Genomic DNA, 12,757 nt, shown 5'->3' with positions numbered 1-12,757 from the left:
GGAAGACTGGATAGCCTCACCCACCTCCTGACGCTGGCCACCCAGACACTAGCCACTCAGGTACTGCTGAGGCCTGGTGGTTTATGGAAGCTTCAATCAGAAGCCAGCCTGAGCACCTATGGCCATGGCTATTATCCAACAGAAAGGAAGGGGTAATAGATCCTTCCAAGGTGAGTGATGTCACCTGAAACAAATTCCACCTAGCACCTCCGTGAGTGTCAAAAGGCAGCATTTCTGCATGTGGAGAGTCAGACTCTGCATTCACCATTCCTGTCTCTCCAGATCCATTAATCACAACTGCTAATGCTGCCACAGCTGCCCAGGCCTCAGGGACCTTGCACTCAGCACAGTTTACAACTCTTTTCTCCCTCCCCAAGACTCACCTGCAGTTTGTGAAGTTACAATTCATAAGTATCACATGGACAGATCAGGGATGTGGCAAAGGTCTGAGGACATAGCTCTTGAAGGTTAAAGGCCCACCCTACAAACATGTTTCCAATATTACAAACATCACATATATACATATATACTATACTTTTCCCTTTTAACATTCTTTGAAATATGAGATAGGCGCCTGGATGTCCATCTCACCCCCTTTCAGGGTTGTGGGAGGATCAGCCAGGCTAACCTACATCCCAGTGCCTTGTTAATTGCACATAAATATATATAATGTATCGGGGACTATCTTAGGAACTCTGAAGGAAAAGAGGCACTAAGACACCCTCCCTGCTCCTGGAGCTTTTCACCTGTCCAGGAGATATAGCCACAGAATAAAATAAGAACCAGGGGGTCATGGGTAGGGGGAGCACAGTGCACAACTGGGGGAGAACCCAGCATGACTGTGTCCTTCCAAGAAGGGAGAGGAAATGGGATATGCACACATAATTTATTCAGGGTTTCAACTGTCATCTCTATGTCACTCTTGGCAATAACTCCAGCTACATACAAAGGAAAAAGTCAGGCTGGCCCTGGGCTTCATGGCTCACCCAGCTCTCGACCAGCTACCCTGATTTAGAGACTAGCTCTCCAAGCAACTCCAATACTTAAAATGGGGAAAACTTCTCCCATCCAAGATGGAACCTTTACCCTTCAACTCAGCAATTAAACATCTAGGAATTTATCTTAAGGAAATAATCAGATACAAGCATGAAGATTTTTTTCTGCAAGTATACATATTAGAGCATTATCTGGGGTTTTTTTGTTGTTGTTTTGTTTTGCTTTGTTTTTTGGCAACTACCTAAATATTCAATGGTTCGTTTATGCATGCATGCATGCATCTAATGAATATTTATTAGATACCAAGCATGGAACAAATTAGACATTAAAGGAGACGAAGCACTTTCCCTCATGAAATGTGGGGGCAATGGTCACATGGACTGTGGTCCACACACAGACTCAATTACCATGTTATCATTAAAAATGATGTGCCCTATGCACAATTAATGACTTGGAAAAGTACTCAGATAAAATATTTTAATATTCATAGATACTAAAATTCTGGTAAGACACAAAAGTGTTAGGAGGTGTTCCCTTGGGTGATGAGAAAAGGAATTTGTATTTTTTCAATGTGCTTTTCTGTAATCTACAAACTTATACACATGCTCATTTGGTAATGGGATCAGATGTCGTTTATCATTTAAGGTTAAACCTTGCCTTGGTCCTTCGCTCATGGAATCTAGCTTTGTCAGTGTAACCTCTTGCCAACAGCATCACCTGATTCCACATACAGTTCACAGCTGCTGTGTGAAGATGCTGTAGGGTAAGGCATGCAAATACCAAGAAACATATATTAACTTGAGTGCTAGAAATAGCCTACACTAGTCATCTGTCACAAGGAAAAAAGAAGCTTTTTACTTCTGCCATCATAAAGAAAGGTAACAGGTTTAATATTTCCAGCTACCTGGTTCAGGCACTACCTACAGGTCATGTTACCATACCCTGGGGTCATGGTTCTTCCAGCTCATCCATCCTACTTCTACCCTTTCAGGCAAAGCCAACCAATTAATTGTCCCCATCTGTTGGGAGATGAGAGTCTACCTCTCCAAGTAAAAAATCAGGGAGGAATGGTCATCTGATAAATGCAGCTCAGAAACAGGAGAGCCTACCCTTGGAGGCAATCAGTCACAGGAAGAAGACAGAAGGTACTTTCATTAGACACTCTACAGTTGGGACTTCTGCATGGAAACATCTGGGATGAGGAGACCACTCTTCCCTCCAATTCTAAATTATGATAATTCAGTGCCCCCCTTTAAAAAAAAGCCTTACAAATATTTCTGCACATTTACTATGTGCCAGGCATTGTTCTACAATCTGGAGCTACACCAGTAACAAAACAGACAAAAAAAAAAATTCTTTTTGCTCTCCCAGATCAGTGAACCAGCCACTAACTAGTAGGAGACTTTGGAGTTTGGTCTGAATGACGAGGTGCCTAAAGAAGGATTGGTACAGAGGAGTGACATGATCTGACCCTCATTTTAAAGTAACTTTTTGCTCTGTAGCTAACCACACAAACCTGTTGCCAAGCTGCTGCTTCATGTTAAAATCCACTGAAGGGATCATGTCTAGTTCTCTAACCTTTTCCTATTTCCCTGCTAATGCCTATGTTCTAAGGTAAAGAGGAAGCCTGCACGTCCTTAGACATCAAGACTTAACCATAAATGGCAGACAGACAGTGTAGTGTTAGCACAATAACTATAGACAGACAATGGAGCAGAGAGCCCAGAAACACACCCTGTCTGTATAAATGATACAGAGTGAGCCCTGAACAGTGTGCTGTACTCCCCACAACTTGGATACCCCCCCAACCTCCTGACCTTGACTGCTTCCCAGGGAGTCTACCCTAAGCCCTTCCAACTGCACACAGCGTGCCTAGAGAAATAGCAACAATGACTCTCAAAAAGAAGCCTCCTCCTAATTATTCACAAGGGTTGAAAGCTAGGTTTGGGGGTATAGCACCTTTAATGATATTACATTTTGCTGTTATTTAATGAAATTTCAGAAATAGGAGACAGAGCATTGTTTAAACCAGTTGTCTCAATCCTAGTATCACCACCTAGTCATGAGGGCTGTTTCCACTGATTCTGTGCTAAAATTGTAATGAGGGGAAGATTGGAGAAGGTGACCTTGAATCATAGATAAAACAGGCACATAAGTGATATAAAATGTAACTGTTATAAACATCTTTATTCAAAATTGTAGCCAGTGAATGGCTACAATTGGTACAGAGGAATGAACCTTGTCCCCATTCTCTCCTCCAAGGACCCACTCTCAGAGTCACCCACCTGCTTTAAGTATGCTAGTTCTAGTCATTCAAGCTCCAGGGCACTTGCCCATCAATTTATTTGCTATAAAGTCCAAATCCCCTTCAGATTTAAGGGACCAGTCAGAAGATGCCTTGGTTATTTTTCATTCTGAGAACTTTTAAAAATCTTGGGTTTGTCTCATATAATCTTGGTTAAGACTCTGGCACTTCATTCCCTACCATAAAAATCAGGCATGAAGAAGCAGACTATGCTAAAGAAGCTTTCTTCTCATTTATTTTCTAATAATGCTAAAAAATATTTGATACAGTGCTCAAGAAATTTATTTGCTTCCTCTTTTCCAAATCCAAGGATAGTTTTCTACATTGAATTGCGTTATTAACATTGTTCCTTTTCAACTTATTCAAAAATGTTAAGTCCCCCCCTCCCCAACATTAAGTTCTAAACATTTTTCCTTGGAATCTAACTTTTAACATCTAAGTTACAAACTAATTAGTAAGGAGAAGTTATGTTCCCAAGTTGTAAATGGATACAATGTAGATTCCATTTGTTACTCTATGTCTCCAAAAATAGAAAAACTACTAGGTAGGTATTCTTGTTGATTCATAGTAATTTAAAATTTTTGCTTTCAAAAATGGTCCATCTTTCTCCCCCTCAATAGTTAACACACAAATGGGTTCATCTGACCATAAAAAAAATCAAAAGTTGACTGCAATAATAAGGGCTATATTTTCATATAGCCTTATATTTTCATATACATTACAGCATGCCTGCTGTTCACTGTCTCCTGGGATGCTCTTTAGAGGCATACCAAAGATGAAGGTGAAGCTGGCTTACTAGGAAAGAGGTAAGAGCCTGCTGTGGTAGGGCTGGGGTTGTGGCTCAGCGGTAGAGCACTCACCTAGCATGTGCAAGGCACTGGGTTCGATCCTCGACACCACATAAAAAATAAATAAATGAAATAAAGGTATCATGTCCAACTAAAAAAATATTTTTAAAAAAAGAGCCTGTTGTGTCCATGCCAGGCAAGTCATGGGCTCTAATAGCCACTAAGAAACTCAATGCCTTTAGATTGGTATAATTTATTGTATCTTAGCCACATCTTGACTTAGAGATTTTAAAAATGCGGATGTCTATACTAAAGCTACAGGTATAGTTCTACCTCAGCATGTCCTTCACTAACCTAACAGTTTATGTAACTGGCAATCACTGACTTCATCCTGGGAGATGACTGAGCCTGGAAAGACAATCTGACCATAAACAGTCGGATGCCTACACTTGTCTTTTTAAGATCCTAAGGAGAACATGATCACCAGAGTGGGAAGAAAAAATGTCCATAGAGAAAGGACGAAAAACTCACTGATACTTAGCCATACCACGCTCAGTGATGCTTGATGGAAAAGCCCTGATCCCAAAGGGAACACTGAAACTCAAACTAATGTTTTAGCTCTTTTATTTAAAAAAAAAAAATGTTTTTCAACATATGCAAAAGCATAGAAAATATTATAAGACTGACCCCTCCCCATATATACCCACATTACAGCTTTAACTCATGATCTACCTTGTTCCATGAGTACTTAGGGAAAGATGTAAGAGTATCAATTGTTGCTCAGTTTAAGGGTTTTTGTTGTTGTTATTTTGTTGTGTTGTGTTGTGTTTTTGTTTTTGTTTTAGAAGTTTTGTTTTTACTTGACCTCATTTAAAGAAGTAGGGGGAAAGCAATAGACATAAACCACCATGGAAAATAGCAATTTGACTGGATATTATAAGGTTACCAAGACAAGAATCTTACACAAACATTGTACTCTAGTTAATAAATCAATTTAAGTTTTTATACATAGGATATTGGGGCATACTGAGTTAAACACAACCACAATACTACTATCACAACTTTAAAATTAATTTTAATATAAAATGCCAATCACTGTTTCAAAGTTTCCCAATCAACTCATATATTTATTAAACACATACATTCAATGTGTGTGTTTGAATCAGTATCAGTATTCAATTAGAACCATACATTGTCATTGGTTGATACGTCTCAAATCAAGTCTCTCTTTTTTAGACCTGCCCAGACTGGACTTGAACTCAAGATCTTCCTACCTCAGACTCTCCTATAGCTGGGACTACAAGCAGGCATGCCCAGCTTCAAACCTCTTTTCATGTGCTGTTTCCTTCTGTTCTTTTTTTAAAACTTTTTTTTAATATTTATTTTTCAGTTTTATGTGGACACAATATCTTTATTTTATTTTTATGTGATGCCAAGGATCGAACCCAGTGCCTCATGCATGTCAGGCGAGCACGCTACCACTTGAGCCACAATCCAAGCCCCTCTTTTTTTTTTCCTTTGCAATTTATTTGTTGGAGAAATGTTATTTCCCATAATCAATAGTTTGCTGATTACATCCCTATGATAAGGCTTGATATTCACTATGACTTAATTGTCCCTATTTCTTTCTTCATCAGTTCAGAAAAAGCCCTAGAAACATTCCCCACCTCCCTCTTTTCCCAAGCCCAGAAAAGTCTGAATGTCTCTGTAAAGGAACAAATGCTGACAAACAGAGTCTCTGCAAATGACCTGCAGAGGTGGACCCAGCTATGCTGATTAGAAAGGCAGTTTTCAGTCGGGGGACCTTGCCAAGTCAGCCACAGCCAACAGGAGTAGACCTCAAGATAAGATGTGGAGGTTGTGAGAAGCGGTGGCTGTCCTCTGTCTTAAGAAAGAAAAGTTCCCAAGTGTTCAGAAGTTTCATCATTAGAAAGAAATAAACCACGAGAAGAAAGGAGTGTGGGGGAGGGGTGTTCGTGGGTTGGCCTCAGCATGTTAATCAGTTTTAAAGCTGCCACCAGTAAGAACTAGCATTTCAGTCTGGCGAGGGAGGGCAAAGACAGTCCCCTAGTTTTCCAGAGGGACTCAGGTTGGACTCTTAAGACAAAAGGCACAGACACAGAGCGTCAACCCTGGAAGGACTTAACAGAGCAGAGCCATTTAAATCATAGCCCTGTGACAGGCAGCCACCCTCACCCCACCCCCACCCTCACAGACAGCATGTGCTCTGCTGGTTTTCTAATAATGGGACACAGTTGGCTACAGGCTTTGGAAGAAAAAAAAAGACTTGACCTTAAGTCCCAGCTCTTTCACTCAAAGCAGTGTGACCTTAGACAACCTGCTTATCCTAGCTGTTCCTCAGTTTCCTCATCTGTTAACTGAGGATTTCTCTTCTGTCTGCCTGCTAGAGTTGTTATGGGGATACGTGAAGTTTCATAGGGGGGCCTACAGTACAGTCCCCAGAACAAGCTCATCAAATGCTATCCCTGACCCCCACAAAGATTGCTACCAGTTGGTTCCAACCCAGATCCTTGCAAGGAGCCATGACAGCACCTGCTGGGTGTCTGGCTGGGTTACCAACAAGATCTGTGGCCATGCATGAAACAAAGCCAACTGACCCATAAAGGGTTCAATCCCATGATCCTGATCTCAATAGCAAGGCTCCAACCAACTGAGCTAATTACAGTGGAGTCAAATTCGACTCTACTTATACCAAGATACTCTGAGCAATTCATACAACATTCTTAAACAGCATTGTCCTAAGATGCTATGACAAGACACACTTGCCAAGTTTACTAATGATCTCATCTTTTAAAAATCTTAATGTAATGTAGCAAACAGATGTGTCCCTTAAGAGGATTAAGGTGGAAATTCATTAGTGCAATAATACCAGTGGATTTGTGTTCTAAAACTAACACCAATCAATCAACTTAGTGCACACCCTGTCTTAGCACTACTTAGCTTCTAGAGGCAACATAGAGAATGGGCAGCTGGGTCTTCGCCCTCAAGGAAGCTATCTGCAAACATAAGAAACAGTGAGAAACCCTGCACTGAGTGACTTAGCTACATCACCTGTAATAGGTGCTGCTCAGACTGTAGCATGCACAGGTATCACCAAAGCATCTTGGTAAAATGCATGTTCTGATTCAGCAGGTCAAGGGAGGTCAGAGAGTGTGCAGTTCTAATAAAGGCCCAGATGATGCCCAACCCACACTCCATATAGTAGGAAGATCTAATCCTCACTGTCATGGGTTAGTTTACAGACGGGATAGCCGAGGCAACAAGGCAACCACCAAAACAAAGGTAGTGAGAAAGGAACAATCAGGGAACATTCAAGTCTTATCCAATGAGGATGCATGCTGGAATGTGGACAGCTGCCTGGAAGGAGAACATTTAAGACACAAAAGAAGAGTCACTAAGAGCTTAGATCTGATGTCAGAAGCCAACTCTGCAACTTCAAACTGTGTGACCAAGTGGCTTCCTTCCAGTCTTGGTCTCTCTTGGTATGACATGCAATATCACCAGTACTTGGCCCGGGGATGGTTATGGGGTTGGTGAATAGACACATGTCTAGAATAGTCCCTGACTCAGACAAATGCCTAGGACACAGTAGCTATTATAACTAGTCTCTCTAACCTACAGCAGGCAATGAAACATTTTCTGAATTAAATTACAACATCATTTTTAAAACTTACTGTTTTGATGTGTATGCTAATAGTCATCACTTTGTTAAAAAAAAAATCTACAATTCTACAATTCCAGTTTTGTCCATCAAAGAGGAAAAAAGATAATCCTTGGATCCTTAAATTCCTTTAGCATCAGACAATCCAAAACACATTTTATGCTTTAAAATGCCCATTATGCTATTAATTCTGCTGCAATGTTTTTTTTTAAATTAGAAGTCCTATAATTACAACTTTTCTTTAAAATCATTAAGCCAGAAATAAACACCTAATTATGCATCATTTGAAGACAAAAACAAAAGGCTTCACTAACTGCAGCCAAAACATAACCACCAAAATGAACATCTCTCCTGTTTTGACCATTTTTATTACCAAACTAATGATTTATTTAATCATCTTACCTACTATGAAAAGCTGGTAGGGGTTTTTTGTTCTTTGGTTGGTTTGATTCTGTTTATTTCCCCAGCTCTGTCAGCTGGTGGGGCCGGGGTAGGGGGTAGGAAGGAGATAAAGCATAATAAGTATAATATATTGTTTTTGTCCAAGACAATAGTTTTGTTTAATGAATAACTTCTAATGAAATCAGCAGAGATCAGTAAAATTAATAGATCATTAGTTAAGATGTCCAGGCTTAAGCTTCAGCCAGAAAGGTCTTAGAGGTTGTCCAGTTCAACGGCTCCCGGGACAAGAGAATCCCTACACCAGCTTTAAAAATTGAGTTCCTCTGGGGTAGCTTTTTCCAGGTTGGTTACCTGTGTGTGTGAAAACTCATCCAGCCACACACTAATGCACTGTATTTTTCTGTGAGGATTGGGGGAATCTACTTCAATCATAAGTTACTCCCTCAGAGACTTGAACATGCAGGACATCTGAGAACACTGGGAGTGTGTGCACGTTCCATGCTCATGCTGTCCCCTTTCCACCACCCAGAGTGCCCTCCCCCTGCCCAAAGCAACTCCCCATCTTGCCAAGGTCAAAGTCGGTGGATCTGGGAGAAGTGTTCTCTGTAGCCCCAGAGAGCTTACTTGTGGCAGGCTCCTGGAATAACAGTTAGTCCACTCTCACCATAAGCTAATTCACAGAAGTGCTGGTAATATAAGTTCCCACCTCTGACTATGAACTCTACCAGACCAGGAATTCCGCAAGCTCTTACTCATGCTTCTAACATTCACCTGCCCTCAGGCCAAAAGGTGCCAGGCACACAAAGGTGATTGGGTGAACAGCCCAAGGTAATGGATCTGAAGACCCAGAAGGTACAGTTTCTGCCTACGGCCAGACAGCTGGTCCTGGGAGTGAAGAGTCTAACCAGGGCTTGCCTGGTTAGACTCTTTAGCTCCCTACTCTAAGCAGAGAAACTAGGTCATTTAAGTGAATTTCCTCATCTCTAAGGTAAAGAAAACAAAAGTCCCTACTTCTTGGAGCTGTGTAGTATTGAATGAGATCATGCACTGAGAGCCCCAGTGGAGCACATGCAGGGATGACAAGTGCTTAAAACTCACTAGCTCTTTGTACCATAGGTGGATCATCCAATTTTAAGATTTCTGCTGGAACCAGGGACAGTGGTACACGCCTATATCCCAGCAACTTGGGAGGCTGAGACAAGAGGATTGCAAATTCAAAGCCAGCCTCAGCAACTTAGTAAGACCCAGTCTCAAAGTAAAAAATAAAAAGGGCTGGGGATGTGGCTCAGTGGTTAAGCACCTCTGAGTTTAATCCCCTGTACCAAAAAATAAAAAATAAAATAGAGGGGCTGGGGCTGGGGCTCAGAGGCAAAGCGCTTTCCTCACATGCGTGAGGCACTGGGTTGGATCCTTAGCACCACATAAAATAAAAATAAAGTTATTGTGTCCACCTATAATTTAAAAATAAATATTTTTTAAAAAAATAAAATAAAATAGACAGGGCTGTAGATGTAGCTCAGTGTTAAAAAGTGCCTCTGGGTTAAATCCTCAATACAAGTAGAGGATAGGAAAGGCAGCAGAATACAACAGACACTAGTATGGCAATATGTAAATCAATGGATGTGTAACTGATGTGATTCTGCAATCTGTATAGGGGTAAAAATGGGAGTTCATAACCCACTTGAATCAAAGTGTGAAATATGATATATCAAGAACTATGTAATGTTTTGAACAACCAACAATAAAAAATTTTAAAAAAAATCCTCAATACAATAAATAAATAAATAAATAAATAAATTTCCTAGAAATTAAAGATAAGAATGTGCACTTAGCTACATAAATGCCCTAAATTCTGCTCTTGAATGGGAAAAAAATACAAATCATATGAATATGCTCCAGGAGTTTTTGCTCAAAAGATTCTGAGATTGAGGCTGGCAGGCCCTCAAGACAAGAGTTAAGGGTCTCTGTAAGTTATCTTCTGTTTGTCCCACAATGGACAACTTAGAAAATTCTGTGAGCCAGTGCAACTGCTATCCTGTGGCTTCTGGTGGGGGGTGGGGAGGAGGGGTACACCAGGATTTCCTCCTACCATGCCAAGAACACTGGATCAAGACTGGGGCTCTTCCATGGAAACATAAAAATATACTTCAGTTTGCAGCTTGAAAGGTCAACCCATGTATATAGGGTATGAAATCCAAGGAAACCACTTCAAGGTCACAAGGCCACAATTATGAGTCTTCTGTGGTTTCAACAAAAGATCACTGTAATCAGAGACCATAATGAATGGAATAATCATGATGTAGAAGAAACTGAAAACTTTTAACTGAATCCACAGATTGAGAAGAACCAAAGAATTTACTAAAATGATTCTGATAAGCTGAACCCATAATACAGCATTCTGTCCCTCTGTCTCCCCAATCCAGGGTGTTTTTAATGGCCAGAAAGGTTTTCATGTACAATAAGTATAACCATCCTGCACCAATAAGAGAATGAGATGGGACTGCCCCAGTTCTCATTCCTGAAAAGGGATTGCTAGTTAAGTGGGGTAGAGGAAGCACTGATATACTAATAGAAGGGGTAAACATCACTGTCAAAGTCCATTGATTTCCAGAAACAACCTCCTCTTGTACTTCCAAAGCAGGTGAACACCATATAGAAAATATGAAGAATTTTTCAAAATCACTTTTGTTCTTCTTGGCATCAAGGGTTATCTTGCCACATTTTTGTCAATGTTGATCTTCAAGGAACAAATCATCTCCAAGCTTTGACATGAACCCTACGCAGAAAATATAACGAAGTGGTAATTCTTCAAGGTGCAGTAAATCTATTTAAGTGAGAGAGTTTCTCTGGGTAACTAAATGATTAGCTTTCAATACCCTACTCTTTAGAACAATCACTTCACAAGACGCTGTCTTCCTTCAAAGAGTTTTAAAAAGAAGAATGAAAGAAAACTCTCTAACGGGTGGACTGAGAAACCATTCTTCCCAGGGGACACTCATTTGGGGCTCCGAGGCTAAGGCTTTGTGCGCGCGCCGCCCCCCACACCGCACCCCCACCCCTCCTCCCACAGAGACCGCTCCTCCAAGGTTTCCAAGGCCACCTGCTTCTCAGAAGAAAAAGGGGATACTGTGTGCGCTACCGCAGTGCGCGGTGGGCGTCCTCGCCGCTGCCCCCCGAGGCAAAGAAGGGGAGGTGTCCCCGGGAAGCATGCTTTGTCGCGAGGGTCGCGAGGGTCGCGAGGCCGCCCGCAGCTCCCCAGAGGCCCAAGAGAGGTTTTGTCTCCGGCGTCGCCCAGAGCTCTCCCCTAGGTTCTTTCCGCGCCTTCTTCAGGGCCAAACACAGGCATCTGAAACCCACCCCGCCCACCCCACCGATCTAACGGCCCGCAACTGGGAACCTTCTCCATCCCGCCTCCGGCCATCACCGCACCTGCTCGGCCGCACCGGCCCCAGCTCTGAGCCAGAGCGTGGGGCTGTCCTTCCCGCCCGCCCAAGAGGATTCCGCTCCAGTCCGCGGGTACCCAGAGCCCCTCCGCTTAAAGTGGAGAAGGATCTGCGCTAGGGCGCTTGTCCCCGGGGGCCGCGCCCAGTCAAGCCCGCCTGCGGCGCCCACACCCCCGCGCGCACCGCGGCAGGGGCCGAGTCCAGGGAACCTGGCTTGCCCTACCGGGTCGTACCTTGTGCGGCGCCCTTAGCAGCCGATGGACCCCGGCCAGCTGGGTGCCGAGCGCGAGGTCCTCGCGGAACGTGAACAGCGGCGGCCGGCTGGGCTCGGGGAAGTTGGTACTGTTGAAAGGGTCGGTGTCGTCCAAGAACTGCACCCGGCAAGCCAGCGTGGCCATGATGCATCCCTGCCGCGGGGGGCACGGGCCCCGGGGTCAGCGGGGCCGCGGGCCGGGACACCCGATCGCTCGGCGTAAGGGAGGCCGCAGCCGCCGCTCGCTGGCTCGCGGGCTCGCAGGCTCCGGCGCGCCCGGCTGCAGCCCGGGCTCCGGCCGCGGGGGGCGGGGCGGGGGCGGGGCCGGCGCGCCCCCTCCTTCCCTTCTTGCTCCGGCTCCTCCCCTCCTGCGTTCCCTGCTGCACCCTGCGCGGGACCCGAGTGCCCAGAGCCACCCGACCCTTACAGCTCCGACAAGTAAAGGGAGGAGGATTCTCTCCGCATCCGCAGCCCAGCGCTAAAACGCGTGGCAACGGCAGGCCGGAACGCACGGCCGGCAGACTGCTCTGCACGTGGCCCCGCAGCTTTGGCCCCCGCTACAGCCCCTTGGATCCCTGAGAACAGGGTTTGGGAGACAGGGCCGCCCTCCGGCTTTTTCCCCACCTGGGGCGGGGGGGGGGGGTAACCCTTAACAGATGAAAGTGGCAGCGGCCGGCTTCTTGCTGCCCGGATTCGTGAAAGCCCAGCTGGGCACCAGGGGGTGAGGGAATCGCCTCCCAGCACCGGGAGCCCAGATGTGGGCTTCCGGGAGGTTTTTCTTGGGGAGAAGGAAGGCTAGAGGAGAGAGAAGAGCCGGGGACCCCAGGCAGCTCTTCTCAGACGACAAGTTTAGGGGAAACCCCGGGGCACAAGGAGAGGCCTGGAGGG

At 44.1% G+C, this 12,757-nt stretch overlaps 1 protein-coding gene across 12 annotated transcripts in view; it reads right to left on the bottom strand.

Moving 5' to 3' along the window:
- Fhod3 (formin homology 2 domain containing 3) overlaps positions 1–12,146 on the bottom strand; it is a 461,034-nt gene extending 448,888 nt beyond the window's left edge. For 10 of the 12 annotated variants that reach the window (XM_046428243.2, XM_046428244.2, XM_046428246.2 and 7 more), the window contains exon 1: positions 11,850–12,146. In XM_046428243.2, the coding sequence (XP_046284199.1) occupies positions 11,850–12,014 (165 nt within the window). In that variant the 5' untranslated portion in view covers positions 12,015–12,146. The remainder of the gene's footprint in view (positions 1–11,849) is intronic. The other 2 variants (XM_046428254.2, XM_046428255.2) reach the window with 1 other exon arrangement.
- Positions 12,147–12,757: the final 611 nt, after the last annotated feature.

The sequence above is a fragment of the Marmota monax genome, unplaced genomic scaffold (genome assembly GCF_021218885.2).
Source record: "Marmota monax isolate L192 unplaced genomic scaffold, Marmota_monax_Labrador192_F-V1.1 WCK01_AAM20220418_F8-fsc00031, whole genome shotgun sequence".
NCBI classification, from domain to species: Eukaryota; Metazoa; Chordata; class Mammalia; order Rodentia; family Sciuridae; genus Marmota; species Marmota monax.
This window is presented reverse-complemented; position numbering and strand designations above follow the sequence as displayed.